Source organism: Tympanuchus pallidicinctus, unplaced genomic scaffold, assembly GCF_026119805.1.
Source record: "Tympanuchus pallidicinctus isolate F22 unplaced genomic scaffold, pur_lepc_1.0 scaffold11, whole genome shotgun sequence".
NCBI classification, from domain to species: Eukaryota; Metazoa; Chordata; class Aves; order Galliformes; family Phasianidae; genus Tympanuchus; species Tympanuchus pallidicinctus.
The window spans coordinates 17,478,115-17,494,015 of NW_026294627.1; the positions used below are offsets into that span (position 1 = coordinate 17,478,115).

A 15,901-nucleotide genomic window follows, 5' to 3' on the forward strand; every position below is an offset into this window, starting at 1 on the left:
ATATCTGTTTTTCTGTTTCCAGCATCATACTTCCCTCCACGCTGGTTAAGCCTAATGAAGTATTTAGTTCCACTAGTTTTCCCTAATTTATTCTGTGTATATGTTTGTTGGTTTTTTTGATCCCTAGATGACCAGTTCTGATAGCCTTTGTTCCCTCAGAAAAATGTCTTCTCTTATCTGGCACATGTCTAGACTGTGGTAAACACATTTTATTGCCTCATTCAGATTGTCATCCAACAATACTAATGAAAAACAGTCTTTCTCATCGCATAGAACGTCTCTCTCATTCTCACCCAGCCTGTTTCTGTTCAGGTGTCGTGCCCTTATCTGTCAGATGAGTGCATCATTTTGATAGAGAACCTGTTGGGATGAGGGTTGGTCAGCTTCTGTCACAGTTATGGGGCTGTTGTGCATGGACGAGCAGTCTGTGGCCCTCTGGGCAAATGCTCTGTGCCAAGGCAGTGACCTGCTCTCTGCAGACAGCATTCATTCCTGTGAGTCCAGGGGGAACTGCCAGTTTTTAAAATGCAAATGTGTGCTGAAGTCCAATGATTCTGCGAAGCACTGGCATGCTGTAGCACTGGTCTGCATAGCAGTAAATAGCATACTTCTTGCCTTGGAACTGGTGTATGTTGTGTCTGTTGACTGCATGCTTTGTGCTCTTGTCACATTCTGACTTGAGCCCGTGACTCCTTTGCTTTTGTAGAAGTGCAGCATCTTACAAGGGGAAGACTGAAGCAAGTGCTTTGAAAGAAGAAAGGTGAAGTATGTTTTGCATTAAATGCTGAATGTGTGCTGAACAAATTCATTGCTCTCATTTCCACTGTTGTAAAAAAAGTATCTCTTTTTCTGTAAATTCCAGGTTGTAAGCCATGCCTTTGGTAAAAAGAAACATTGAACCGAGGCATCTCTGCCGAGGAGCTCTACCAGAGGGAATTACTAGTGAGCTGGAATGTGTAACGAATAGTACCCTTGCTGCCATCATACGCCAGCTAAGCAGCTTGAGTAAGTATCTGCAACTTCTTTTAAGTTCCAGCTTCCTGTTGAAAACCTGAACAAATGGAAGGCTCTAAAATAGCTCGTTGTAATAGCAAAACTGATTCAGGGCATTGCCACCTGTGTAATACAGTAGTATTATGCTACTTCAATGCTTTTATTCTCTTCTATATTTTAAATTTTTATGCAGGCAGAGCCTCTCTGAGGTTTTTAAGTGTAAGGAAGAAACAACTATGACATAGTCAATTAGGAGGCTTTTCTGAGATGTGAGAAATTGGTGCTAGGTATGGAACTAGCATTTCAATTGTTCTTGGCTTGCAGTTGTCCAAGATGAAGACAGCAAACTTCCACCTCCTGTCATTAAATAACAGATTTGAAAATTTCAGTTTTGTTAAGGTATTATTATTTCTCAGGATGAACAAAATTAAACATGCTGAAAGAATGGAATTTGCCAAAAACAAATCCGCAGGCTACTGCTAGCATTATCTCCACACAGAACAGCCTGCACAATACACCTCTCAGCTGATGCTGCAGCTAGTAATTCTAGCAGCGTGTGTGGAGCGCTTGCAAGGAGAATAATGCTTCTTAATAATGAGAAATCTGACTTCTTCAGAAAGCATCTAACAGCCAGCAGCTGTTGTTTGTGCTGATAATTCTGGTCCTAGAAAAGAAACAATCAATTCATCATTTTTTCACTTTGCAAATGTGAATGGTTTGTTAAAGTCTGCGTGGTTTGACTATACATCTTACCAGATTGATGTTCAGTTTGTGGTGATACTAAATAGCCTGTGCTTAGGGAGAGAGTACCAGATACACATCGTATTCTGCTTTCCAATGGTCAACGAATTTAGGGATTTTCTGAGCTGGAGGTTGATCTGAATCATCCTGTGTGGCAAGCTTTTGTAAAGCTATCATCTCTGGAATTGTTTAGATGTGCTCAAATAGAATTCTGAATTTTTCATGCACAACGACCTGTGGCAAAATGTCATACAATAGAAATTGTTCCCTATCTTTCTTTTGATACCTTGGAAACATAATGGAAAGTGGTTACCTTCCATCTTTTCTGTTATCAGCTGTTACTTTTAAATCATTATCATCCTCCTGGTGATATGTTGTAAGTTAAAGTGTCCTGTACTCTTAACATTTTTGTTAGTAGTGAAACCATTTTGTAATTCTGTAGATGTTTATTTCTGTCTGGAAGATTGAAGTTAGAGGTTTTTTTTTAAAATGTGGAGTAGCATTGTAGTCCAAACAGTGTCACAGTGACTTTTTTGTCATTAATTCCCTGAAAGTTCAAGGAATGTTGGTTTTGGACTGCTAAACTTTTGAGTTGACGTTTTCAGGGGAGTATCCAAGTGGTTGTCAAATGTTTGGTTGTTTCTGAGCAGTAGCAGCTAATTTAGAGCTGAAAGTTATTTATAGTTAATGTATATTTGCATTTACTATCATTACCTTCAGTTGCTATTTCATTTGGCAGTTGTTCTGTGTCGAGTTTCAGCAAGTGGATAAAAACAGCTGATATTTCCTGATGGCATTCAAGGGTATCTGACCACATTTTGGTGGTGTACAGTGATTGCCAGAATGTGGGTAATAGTTCCTTTACATCTCTGTCTTTTTAAATCTTGCTAGGAATGTCTAGCTTTCTCTTCTCCAGATACAGCATTGGAGCTAGTTCATCTGTTGCCTTGTGTATTCACATCCTCTTATGTCTGCTGGTGAGGCACTAGCTGAGAAACAATTCATGCCTGCTGCTTAGCAGGTTTCTCAGGTAGTCAGAAGTCCCTTCAGACAGCCCTGATGTACTTTATTAGGATGCAGTTAAAGATCTATGTGGATAAATAATGGGTCATTTGTTTTAACAGATGAATGTGATTTGTAATGAGTGAGGTCTTACAACCAGTCTTATCTACAGTCTAACAGGAAAATTTGTCGTGTTTGCAGAGCATTTTGTCAGGCCGCACTTCTTGTTGGTTTTTTTTTTTGCCTGTTTCAAGCCAACTGGGAGGAAATGATCGTAGAAAAATATTGTGCTGGAGATGATGTAGTATGTCTTGCTGACAGTATCAGAGCTTATGGGTGTTCCCACAGCATGAAGCAGGGAGAGAGCAAGTGCAAGTCCTTGTTGCAGTTGTACTTTGTTTTAGTGTTTCACTGGAGGCCCACTGTAGACTCTAAAAACTGGCAGATCTGTGCTGTTGCTTACAAATTTGGCTTTCTCCTGCTCTTTTCAGGAGACATGAACAAGCACTTATCCAAAGGGAATGTGATCTCAATGGAGCTTTTTTTTTCTAGTATGACTCCAGATTTGGGTTTGTTTGCAGCCAGCTGGCTTGGAGCACAGGCAGAGTAAGCAGAGTTCTATGTGAAACTGTGCTCCTTACATAAGGCAAAAGCTTGACTAGGGGGATTCACCTCCACTTGGAGGAAGAGAATCTACTATGTTGGAGGACTTGCAGCCTGTATTTGTGAGTATGATGCTTGCTTCGTAGGGTAAAACACAGAGGGAAGACCTTGAAGAAACACTATCCACAAATACTCTGTAACTTTTGGCACTGGAGTTTGGACTGATGGCAGCAGGGCTCTTGCCAATTTAAAAAACTGGTCTCTGCAACAGGATCTGTTGCACTGTGGTTTTGTTAGTGACTTAAGGTTATGTCTAAGAAATAATTACACCTGATTACTTTTGAAGGCTAAGTATTAAAGCTGTAAATATACTTCTGTATTGAATGCTTCCTAATTAGATTTTATTTGGATCTGATCCTGTACATTAACAGTTGTTATTTCAAGTTGGCATTATGACTAATTGACTTTCCTTTCTTTGAGTCTTTAAATATTTCATGTTTCTTTATCTTTGACTTCTCCATTGATTCATATATGCCTGTGAGGCTGAAATTTTATTTCTAGATGAATATAAGTTGTAGCCAGTACAGAGCTCCTTTCGTTGACCCATATGCAAGTTTTACTGTACAACACATCTAGGGATGTTGTGAGCTGATGCGTCATGATGGCGTCCCATGTAATCGCTTCAGAACTTGATTAGAGGTGTTATGATTTCAATTATTTGGGAAATCCCGACCTCCAGAAATGTGTAATGGTGCTTGGAAATTTATTTTGTGGTTTATTCTCTCCGGTGACCGTGACAGGACCTGAGGGAACAGTATCAATCTGTCTCAGGGGAGAGTCAGGTGTGTGTTAGGATGGTGGGCATGCAGCAGGCTGCCCAGGGCACCAACCTGCCAGAGTTCAAGAAGCATTTGTGCTGTGCTCTTACACACAGGGTTCAAGTTTAGGGTAGTCCTGTGTGGGAGTGGGGAGTTGGACATAATTATCCTTGTGGGCCTCTTCCAACTTGCAATATTCTGTGAACCTATGATCAAAAATATAGCTGTGTGAAGACTACCTGTGCAAGTGCTAGAAAGGGCCACTCCTTCAATTGACATTAAAGGAGTTTGAGAAGAGGGATTTGGTGAGGCAGCATCGTGATTACATTTCCCCTCAACTGTTTCTGTGGGAAGGGGAAGCTTTAGAAGACAAAGTGCATAATTATTATTTTTCAATAATAATTTAGATTGTCTGAATGTTGGGATGTACTTGATGGCTCTTAAATGAAAGCTCACAGTGCCAAAATCAACTCTTAAGTTGAAAGATTTACGCTTGGAACTTAAATAGCTTGTCTGCAGTTTGGTTACTGATCAAATTTTCACTTGCTTTAGAGTGGCAAGTTCTTTGTTGTTGTTGTTTGTTTGTTTTTTAAATTAATCACTATTAAAAATATATTCACAATCAAATTTTGACTTACTTTGTCTACTGACAGATAGCAGACAAGCACGCATCTGTGTGGCCTTTCTAGTGGTGATGTCTTTGATCTCAACATATTAACGTAAACTAGCATACATTGGAATGTATTGATGTCTTGAGCTCAGAATGCTGGTGGATGAAGAATGTAAGACATGCTTTATGTAGTTGAAGAGTTGAAAAAAGCCCAAATGAAACTGAATATGGCCAGGATACAAAGGGTAAAAACAACTAGGGAAAATGTGGGCCCTCTCCTGAATGAAATGGGAGACCTGGTTACGTAGGGCAGTGGAGAGGCTGAGGTACTGAATTCCTTATTTGCTTCTGTTTTTAGTTGCAAATCTGGCCTTCAGGAATCCTGGGTCTCAGAGACCAGGAGGAAAGGCTGGAGCAAGCAGGGTGTAACTTTTGGTGAAGGAGGATTGGGCCACAGAATTCTTGAGCAAACTGGACATTCAGCAGTCCATGGGATCTGATGCAGTGCCCCCATGGGTTCTGAGGAAGCTGGCTGACGTGATTGCAAGGCCATTCTCTGTAATGTTTGGAGGTGTGTGCAGACTGGAGGAAAGCAAGTGTCTGGCCTGTTTTCAGCTAGGCAAGAAGGAGAAGCCATGAACCTACAAACTGCTAAGAGAGCCGATGGCTTTCTTAGCTGCATTAGGCAAAGCATGGCCAGCAGCTCAAGGGAGGTGATCCTCCTCCTCTTCTCAGCCCTGGTGAGGCTACACCTGGTGCGCTGGGTCCAGTTCTGAATACCCCCAGTACAAGAGAGGCATGGACATACTGGAGAGAGCCCAACATAAGGTCGTGAAGACACAGAAGTGACTGGAGTACCTCTGCTATGGGAGGGATTGACAGAGCATGGAAGTCTCAAGATACTGGATACAGAAATAGTAGGTGGAATTATAATTTAATGGCAACAACGTGTTTGTAGAGTAGAAGGGGGAATGAGATGTAAGCGGGTGCAGTACTGTCAGTTTAGTGGTCAGGTGGAACCTGAAATTTGTAGGGGAGTGTCTGGTGCAGGGGGAACGTTAAAAATGGAGCTGAGAGAATGGCTGGGATAGGAGGTGAATGAAATGGATGACAGCATCTGGTACTTTAGGAGAAGAAAGGTCTAGGGAGGGGATGGGAAAACATAAGGTCCTATGTACCAAGAAGGGGTTGGTTTTGTCATGTGGCACTCTTATCCACTGTAGCACATTTAATTAAGATAGCATTTATGGCTACAGATCTAGGCTGTTATATGATCTGTGCTGTTATAGTGATTAAGAAAACATGACAGCTGAAAGGGAGGCTGAAAAGACTGTAGATTCCTCTTTTGTACTCTGTACTCTGTCAAGTTCAGACAGACCGTGGTCAACTGGGCACTGTCATCTCAGTCTCACAGAAGGCTTCAGTGACAGAGCAACATGTAGGGTAAGCATAAAGCTGAGCAAGCTTTGAGGTTTGAGGAACCTCCTTCAGTTTGCTTCACCTTGCCTTCGTTTTGTCATTGGCTTATGCTTGTGTCTGTAATTAAATAAAAGTTAATGACTGTAGGTTACTAGATCTTAGTTTTCTGAATTTACTTCAGCAGTAATAGCAATAATTTTAAGTCTTCTTTTTCATTGTGGAGGCAGGTTTTAATGAGCAGCCTTATGTCTTGGCAGTCTGTGTGCATATTTTTGTGTGAGTATGTGGGATTTGTTAGTTTTCTTTTTCTGTTATTTTAAGCAGATGGCCAACCTGGATGTCCAGAATAGACTTCAGGCAGCATTTAGAGTATGTTTTGAGACCATGTTCAAATATTTTGCCCAAAACTTTGCTAAACGAAGAACTATGCTGTTACGGTCCTGCAGATAGCGTTTATTATAACTGCATCATATTGAAGCCATTTGTCTTGTATTTTGTACCTCTCTAGCAAAGAGATTTCCTCGCTTCTTTTCTTATACAGGTAAACATGCTGAAGACATATTTGGTGAATTGTTTAATGAGGCTAACAGCTTCTACATCAGAGCAAATTCCCTTCAAGACAGAATCGATCGCCTTGCTGTCAAAGTTACCCAGCTGGATTCAACAGTAGAAGAAGGTAGGTAATTGCATGAAGGCGTTGAGCCAGGAGTGATGTTGACAAGGCCACTGTATTTAATTACACAACAGTCTCTCTCTTTTCAAAGTAATCTTGAACCAGTATTTCATCTTGATTTTTCCCAGCTTGCGTTGCTAAGAAAACTTGTTAGAAGAGCGAGGGGAAAAAAAAATCTCAAGTCATATAACTGTCTTCATATTTGAGTTAGTATTACTTGATGAAACCCCTAAAGTAATGGAACTATTAAGCTGCATTTGTCATGGGGAGAATTTTGGTCTGTGAATAAAATAAATCGTAAGTGAATAAGTCTGAACATTACTGGAAGTAAACGAGTGCGTTTGACAAAGTGTGAGGCAGTAGATCTATTCATTTCAGGATAGGGTGGTAACAAACTGTTTTACTGGAGGCTGCTCTGGCTACAGTTACCAAAGATCTTAAAGCACTTCTTAAGGAATCGCTGCATGCCTACTTTGAATAGCTGAAATTCTCTAGGAGGTCCTAGTCACTAAAAACAGACGTTTCTGCTGCTGTGTCCTCACTTGCTGAAACATTTGGTTATTAACGTCATAAATCATAGAATCGTGGAATCTTTAGAGTTGGAAGGGACCTTTATAGGTCATCTAGTCCAACTCCCTGCCAGGGAACAGGGACATCACAGCTTGATCAGATTGTTCAGAGCCTGGTTCAACCTTGTATAAATGTCTGCAAAAATCAGGGCATCTACCACCTCTCTGGGCAACGTGTTCCAAGAAATATAAAATATTAAAATACATATACATATATATACAGTAACATCATAAATAAACAGTAAAGATGAAGATTTTGAGTAATGGCATTACATTGTTTGAAAGCACTTCCTTTAGTGAAGTGAGCAGAACATGCTTCTCTCTAGGCCTGAATGCTCTAATATGTGTGTTTGCTTTCATGTTCAGTTACCTGTCTGAGCCAGCCACTGCATGTATGTCTTGGTGAAATCATTTCTTCTGTTTTCCAGAAAATTAAAATTTCTGACATAGAGTAAAATGTGAAATCTTTTTAATCAGGACAGCAGTGTAAGTAGTATCCGCTTATTAATGGATACTACTTGAAACAAATTTAATAGTATTAATTATAAGGCTGATATGTTATATTTAATATTGCTATTCATGCCAATATTAAGTGGTGCCACTGATATTTAATAGTATAATATTTAGCTTTCCATTTCTAGCTAGCTGGTAATTGGAAAGTATTGCATGATGCATATTTTTTCTGTTTTGAAAAATGTTAACTGGAAGTGAGCTTACGAGCTACATGGGAACATAAGCTAAGCTCTTATTGAACCACTAGTCAGCTTAGATTTTGAGGCATGTTGTGGTGGTAATATGAGCAAACTAGATGATATCTGTAGAGTGAACTCCTTCCACGTTGAGATGGGTGGTGTCAGAGTTCATGACTTTCAAGTACATTATTTTTGGAAATGCTGTCCTCATTAGAGGTGTTTTTTTGTGTTTGTATATGCTTTTGTTTCCTTTTTCTAAGGTCTCATTTGTATTGCAGGATACCTTCTTGTTGGTTTCCAGAGTTGTGAGAGTTATTAAAAAGAGCGTACTATAAATTGTCTTCAATTTATGCTACTGCTATCACCTTCAAGATAATAAGCTGTATGCATATGAGTGTGCATTTTGTTATATACAATAAATTCCGGAAATAATATCAGTATAAATAAGCCAGTGAAGACTTCAGTTCTCTGTTTGACAGTCAAACACAACACTCTCCCCTCCCCACCAAACATCAGGTTGCCAAAGAATAGAAGATAACAGTCACGTTAAATTGTGGTTGCCATTATCTGCAGCTTTTTTGTAAAGGACACTCCATCTCAGGGAAATATATTTTAAGCACAAAAGAAAGCCTAGCTAGGCTGACAAGACTGTGTACCAGCAAAGATGCAATAAGAGTATGTTATTGGAATGTACAAACCTATTTCCCGCTGTAGAGAGATGAGAAAGACTTAAGATTGAAAGATATTGTCGGTTGTATGGAGCACAGGGAATTGAAAGATAGTAAAAGTCGTGGGATGATCTCATAGGAATTCCAGAGGCTGTAATTTAATCATTAGAGTGGGATTGAATGCTGATGGATACCAGATGTAATTATAAACCATGCTGTGACAGAGGAATATCAAACTTTGTGTTCCATGGCTGAAGCCAGGCTTTCTGCTATTAGAAATCCAGGCTGAGCCTTGTGGCCTTGTGGCTGGGGAGAATCATTGCACATCTGCATATGACAGGATTACTTCATCAACTTCCAAGACATACAGTTCGTGTTCCTGTTATTTCAAGTGAACTTCTGGATCAAGTGGAATGTAAATTTGATTTATTACATCAGTTCTTACATGCTTGAATATCTATATATCATGATTGCTCCTGAAAAATACAAACAGATCTTTCAGTTTTCCTTCTATGTTTTTTCTACAGATATTTTTAAAGAGTTCACGTAAAATGAATTTTTACTTAAGTTGATTTCAAATATATGTTAAATACATTTTTGTTTTTAACAGTATCACTGCAGGACATCAATATGAAAAAAGCATTCAAGAGTTCAACAATTCAAGATCAGCAGGTAGTTTCAAAGAACAGCATTCCTAACCCAGTGGCTGATATTTATAATCAAAGTGACAAACCACCTCCTCTGAATATTCTTTCACCTTACAGGTATGGAAGCATTGAATGCTTGCATTCTTCTGTTTGTATGTAAAGAGTGACTGCAGGGGATGGGAAAACCTTTGTTGGTTATTGAGATTTGTTTTTGTTGAAGACTTCTCTGTTTACGAAGACAAAAATTGCTGTTATCACACTGAAAATCATAGGTTGTACCTGACAAAAAATCATTGTATTTCAGCATTACATGACAGCATAGCATCAGAGGGCAAGTGCCATTCATCATGTAAAAAGTGAAAAGAAAATTAATAATACAGTGAACAATGCTTTCTTTGGTTCATTTATCTAGAAATTTGGTTCTGTTGCTTTTGCCTTCCCTGCCCTCTCCCAATGTGTGTGTATGTGCACACTCAAACACTGTCTTTTTTGCCCTTGATTTCAGATGTTAATGAAATCAGCTTCACCTGAAGGGTTGCGGACAAACATATTTTTACTGCATCCTTTAACTTTTGATAGCTATTGGATTACAAGATCTGTGAGATCTATATAAAGCAGGAACTCAAGCTCTATGGTAGCTTATTTGAATTTTTTAAATTTAGGAATGACACAGAACATTTACGGTGTTGGTTTTTTTTCTTTTTTTGTAGCTTTTACTTGGAAGATAAAATCATTCAATTTATAGCTGAAGTGCACTGTTTTACTCTCTGCTACAGACAATTGTGTTCTATATTTATGGGCATCCAGTGAGTGTTTTATCAATCAAGTGTACTGTAAAGCTGTGGTCCAGTTGGTATCAGGAAAGTACTGTCAGTGAGCTTTATTGTGTTCTTCCTTTTGAATTAGGAATGCATTAGTGAAATTTACTTAAACTTTAAAGTCTTTTACAGCCACCGGTTTTGAATTATTTTTATTTGCTTGTACTAATTGCACTCCAATTTTTGGTCTGATCAAAGCTGAAGGGATGAAAGAATGGCCCCACAACTCCCCTTAATAAGTTAGATCTTAGTAATGAGAAGCTCTAGCACACAGGAAATAAGGATTTAGCCACTGTAGCACCAGTGTGCGTAAGATCTGTCCTCTGTACCCTGACCCAGCAGTCCCTGTGATCCTGAGAGCTGATGCCAATTCAAACTACCAGGCTCTGTCTCAAATCATCCTATAAGAGTTTGGCAGAACTCAACCTTCAGTTCCTACCACCTTCCTAACTCTTCTGCCATTCAGAGTAGTGATCATCTTCTGCTTCCTTGTCTGGATTAAACCAAGTACTCCTTTTGCAGTTCTTTTGAGTCAGCTGTGTTCCATGCGTAACTTAGGCTCCTCTGTCCCTACACATCCCACTTTGGCACTGATCTTCTTGTAGAGCCAAGGAATTTCACGCCAGCAGTCGGCTGGGAGGACGCCTCCTGCAGGGCTGTGGGTTTCACCCCATTTCTCTGAAATCCCTGTCGTGAGTCAAACCAACTGCAAGATGTAATTGCCAAGAGTGGCACTTCATGCTCTTGACATCCTGTCATTTCACGATGCAGAGAAAACAAATTTGGATGGCCTTTGAAGGTAAGGTTTGTTAGTTTAAAAATGCTGCTTCATATTTTCTTAGCTTCTCTTCTACTGTGTTTACAGGGATGATAAGAAAGATGGATTGAAGTTCTATACCGATCCTTCCTATTTTTTTGATCTTTGGAAAGAAAAAATGTTACAAGATACTGAAGATAAGCGAAAAGAAAAGAGGAGACAAAAGGTAAAAGCAGAAACATAATAAGAAATAAATATATTAAAATTTTGCTTACACTTATGTGGACATAAGAATTGCTAGGCCATACTTGGTTTGTGTGCATGGAAGGATTTTTCCACTTCACGAGTGGTTACAGACTCTGAGTCATTTCAGTTTTTCTAGTTCACAATGTCTGTTGTAAGTTGGCAAATTGAATGTTAGGAGAACTATAGTTGTCTTCCAACATACTTTCTTTAATCGTTTGCCAGTAACTGCATGTTAATACTCAGTGAAATAGCCCTGTTGTGCTTTAGGGGAAAAAAAAAAAGACCCTGTGATTTAGGGGGGAAAAATGAATTAGAAATTGCAGTTTTCTTAGTTCTTTATCCAGCTGCATCATCTCCCGTAGCAAAACATGGGCTTTCAGAAGTATGTACTCTGTTTTTCAGTTCCTTGATAGTAACTCTTCACTTTTCTGTGCATAGCAAGGTAGTAAAATGACAATACACGGCCTAAATGTGTGCATTAGCACCAAGAGTAGGCTTGTTTTAGGCATGATATTCCTTCCTTCCTCAAAGTTCAAAAACAGCAACAAAATGGCTTTTTCTTTTTTCTTCAGTCCTGGATTGGTTTCAGCAGTTTGATTGAGGTGTGTATTTGAAGCAATCAAAATTTCTTTTTTTAAAGGTTTTTAGCTTTGAATGAAGAATTACAGTGCTACATTTGGAGCTTCTTTCCTGTGAATTTTTGATCAGATGTGAGGGCCATAACATTACTGTAGCGTTACTGAGGGCAATTTCTTTTTCTTTCTTTCTTTCTTTTTTTTAAGTGTTAAGCATGGACTGCTATCTTATCTGACAGCAGGTGCTCTTCTAGATAAGTTTAATGGGAGATAAAGGATTTGAATTAAGATGTGACAGGTACAACACTTCAGAGGAAATAGAAGGAAATGACTTATTTTTCAGTACACAGATACATACAAACATCATAGATATGGCACCTGTATAGGAATGTAAGTACAAGTAGGTATTGTATATCATAGCACATATGTATACCTGGATGTGTACTGGTGTGTATGGTAGCTGCTTAGAAATCTGTGTATAGGACAGATACTATAATAGGGGAGTTTTACTGTTGTAATCTTATAAAATTACATTTTATAAAATTTATAACATTGTTCCTGTGGCTAGACAAAGCTGTCTGACTACAACATTTTTTAACAAAACAAGAAGACTTAGTTAATAACTTGAATTCAGCAGCTGTTTTAATTAATGATTCTAATTTTGGAAGCAAATAATCAGATCTTCCTGTTAGGAGTACCAGTCAGAAGTGTTTTCTGTTTTGAAAGGTATCTCAGTATGAAATAGCAGTGAAAAAAAGCTAAGTAAATGTTTTCAGTACAAGATGTTGTCCAATGCACCATACTTGAAAATATTCAATTGGTTATGTGTCTAATTGTATAAAAATTTATATGCAGGGTTATAATCCTACTGTGTCCTCAGTACGATAAACCATAGAGTTGACTGAGAGATGGGAAACAATTACAGCAGCTTTTGTTCTCCAATACTTTTTATGGGAAAAAAAAAACAACATATAGGGTTAATTAGAACCTTTGAGGTTTTTTCCTTCCAGCCCTTTTTTCCCTCTTCAAATTTAGGGCTTTTCATTAGAGAAAGGGATAAAAAGAAGCCATCGACTGTTAAATTTTTCATTCTGATTTGATACTAAAAAGGGAAAATACAGAGGCCTTTTTAAAGTTTATAACATAAGATCACTTGAAAATGTTTTGATACCTTTAGAGATTTTTACAGAAGCTTTTGTATCAAGATTTGCTGTCAGACTGTTTTAGGCAACGTGTCTCACGTATTTCCACCCATGGTGTATTTTTTGTAGATGTTAATTGCTGTATTACAGTCTACAAACAAGATGCAAAATACACTCTGTTCCAATCATGTAGAATTACAGTCATGCATCTCAGAAACATAAATTCTACCTGGAGTGCTATTTGATTTGATTGCACGTACAGCAAGATCAGCTACGAAGAAAGCAACACAGATGGAAATTTGCATAGAAAGATGTGACTTTGACAAGTAGAAGTCAGGGTTTTCTAGCATTCCAGAAGTTGATGTGCAAATCAGGATAGTATCTTCTGGAATCTCTGGAGGGCTGCATGGTTGGGTTGAGATGTTCCTTGCACAGGTTGCTTGAGACTGCCAATTTATTTTGTTCTTTTGTCCCTAAAGTAGCAATGACTGAGGATGAATCCAGAGCATCTTCTAACGATGTTATGGTTGAAGTTATACTTTGGATCAACTGACTGAGAATTTTGCCAACAATTTATACTTTACAGAAGCATAAAGTGTAAAACCTGTTGAGAGGCAGTGAGGGAAGAAATAGATACGTATTATTTAGCATATTATTAACTATGCAGTCCTACTAAAGTGACCAATGTAGCTGGTTTTTAGCCTCAACGTTTCTGGTGGTCAGTGAAGATTAAGAACACTCTCAGCACCAAAGGGTGTGTTTTCCTATACTGTGTTGGTAATTTGCCTTAAATGTGTGAGTAAATCACAGCAGAAAATTGGTGAGGTGTTTCATTTTCCGCCTTCAAATATCAAAATTCTTCTTTCAGCTTGAATGTGGAGAATTTTAACACAGAATTCCTCTGATTTGGCTCTTCCAGCTCCGAATGAAATTGTAATCTCCCTTACAAGTTTGAAATCTGCAGTATATTCTTGGGGTTTTTTGCTTGTTCGTGTTCTCGTTGTTTTTTTTTTTTATTACTTCAGAGCTTTCAGTAGATTGGTGCATAAGAGTGCAATGAATTTGGCTTCCATATGGCAGTAATCTGAGTGGTGTGACCGTAGCCCAGTTGTTAGTCATTCGGTTCACCAAAGGAAGATTTTTCTACTTTGCTTTTTATTGTTTCCATTAGGAATAATTAGTTATCCAGATAACTAGAAAACTAGAAAGTTGTGGGGTTTGTGTGCTTGCATTTCAGAAATCATTGATGACTTGTGATGGATGTGATCCTGCAAATTTTATGAACTCAGGAAAATATGTTAGGCTCATTGATCTTTGTTTTTTTTTTCTTTGAAAGTCCTGAAAAGACTTGCTGACGCTACTTTCAGTTACAGGCTGTTATTCCTTATAAAGATGCTTGAAATATCATTTGCTAACTCTTGATGCAAATATCAAACTTGAATTTAACTTAACTCTGAAGGCTGCAATACGCTTTGCTGTATGACTGAGATCACCTCCTGCCAACAGATGATTGATGTACCTGCTTTTGCTGGCTTAACCTACGGCATTTCTTTGTCTACCACAGCTTCTGTTACACTTAACTAAGAGGAAGTAACTCTTCTTAATAATGCTTAATTTTCATTAAAAAAATGTTTCTTAACTAGTTATTTTTGAAGTCTTCGGGTCTCCTTAAACTGTTTCATGCATTATACCTAGAACTATCACTCATTTTTCAGGATGTGAAAGTGTTTCCATGGTGTGTAGGAGCTAATAAGATCATCCTCTGTTCCTGCAACAGCATAAAGCTGCTCTACCAGAGTTATATATGGTTTTGTCTGCTGCTGCCATTTGTCTGCCTTGCTGTTATTGAAAAAAATTAAATGTTTTAGAGATGCCTTGAGATGATAAAAAATCAGTACAAGTAGTGCTTGGTACAGCTTGAGTAAAAGGGGTTCCAGCATATTTATTGCTTTAGCATACTTACAGATGGTGGTCTGGAACAACCTGTCCAAGTCTGATCCAATGAAACCAAAGACTTGGTTGTGTGTTGTTGTTTATTAACACACACAACTGGTTCCTTTTTTCCATAAAAACATGGTGATCTCTTAAAATTAAAAAAAAAAAAAAGCTATTAAATGGGTGATGATGTGTAAGCAGTCACATAAGCACTCCTGGTTGTGCAGGAACTGTATTGAAATGATTCTCTTCCAAGGAGTGCTGTGCATGGTTCGAAAGGCTGACATTTACTTTAGAAACTTAGAAGAAATGGATAGAAGTGACCCTCAGAGGATGGAATTGCTTTTCTGTGAGGAGAAAACGCAGAAGCAGGTTTTTAGTTCATCTGGAGGCCTCTTGTGCTTCTTGAATACATTATGAGTTGGTAACAAAAGTTAAGGGAATGAATCAGGATAAAAGATCAGAATTAAAACAAACTAGATATTGCAGTGATCAAGTGAGAAAGGCAGATGTAAAGCATTTAGAAGCGTGGGGAATAGGAGAACTTTGTATGTTTAAAATAAAGCACGAATGAACCTGTCTCCTTCCTGCTCCAATTCCCATATTAGAAAATGTTGATGTAAAGAAGTGGCATTAAAGGAGAAGGTGAAGTGTTGCATAACCTGGATAAATAAGAGAGTGATGCTAAAAAGTTTGGGGAGGAAAAAATTAAAATTAATAGGCAGGAGAAAAAAAAAAAAAAAAAAAAAAAAAAAAGGAACCAAAGTATTAATCTTTACTTAACATTAATCAAAGTAAAAAGAAATTCTCACTACAGGGGCAGGAATGAGCAAATGTTGTCAAGCACATTTGGTAAAGATTTTTCTGTTGTTGTTAATGCTAGCAAATGTTGCTCACAGGTCTGTGATACAGACATGCACGAGCAAGCCAAAGATCCAAAACAAAGGCAATATTTGTTAATTTTTCAGCTGTATAATGCCAAATAAATTGTTT

The 15,901-nt window shown here is 38.2% G+C and overlaps 2 protein-coding genes across 5 annotated transcripts in view; one reads left to right on the forward strand and one right to left on the reverse strand.

The window, feature by feature from the left end:
• Positions 1-15,901, reverse strand: part of USP12 (ubiquitin specific peptidase 12) — a 335,443-nt gene that overhangs the window by 132,643 nt on the left and 186,899 nt on the right. The window lies entirely within an intron of this gene.
• The window catches only part of WASF3 (WASP family member 3), a 63,659-nt gene that overhangs the window by 38,152 nt on the left and 9,606 nt on the right, over positions 1-15,901 (forward strand). For all 3 annotated transcript variants that reach the window (XM_052671431.1, XM_052671430.1, XM_052671432.1), the window contains exons 3-6: positions 863-1,005; positions 6,728-6,862; positions 9,399-9,552; positions 11,119-11,236. In XM_052671431.1, the coding sequence (XP_052527391.1) occupies positions 873-1,005; positions 6,728-6,862; positions 9,399-9,552; positions 11,119-11,236 (540 nt within the window). In that variant the 5' untranslated portion in view covers positions 863-872. The remainder of the gene's footprint in view (positions 1-862; positions 1,006-6,727; positions 6,863-9,398; positions 9,553-11,118; positions 11,237-15,901) is intronic.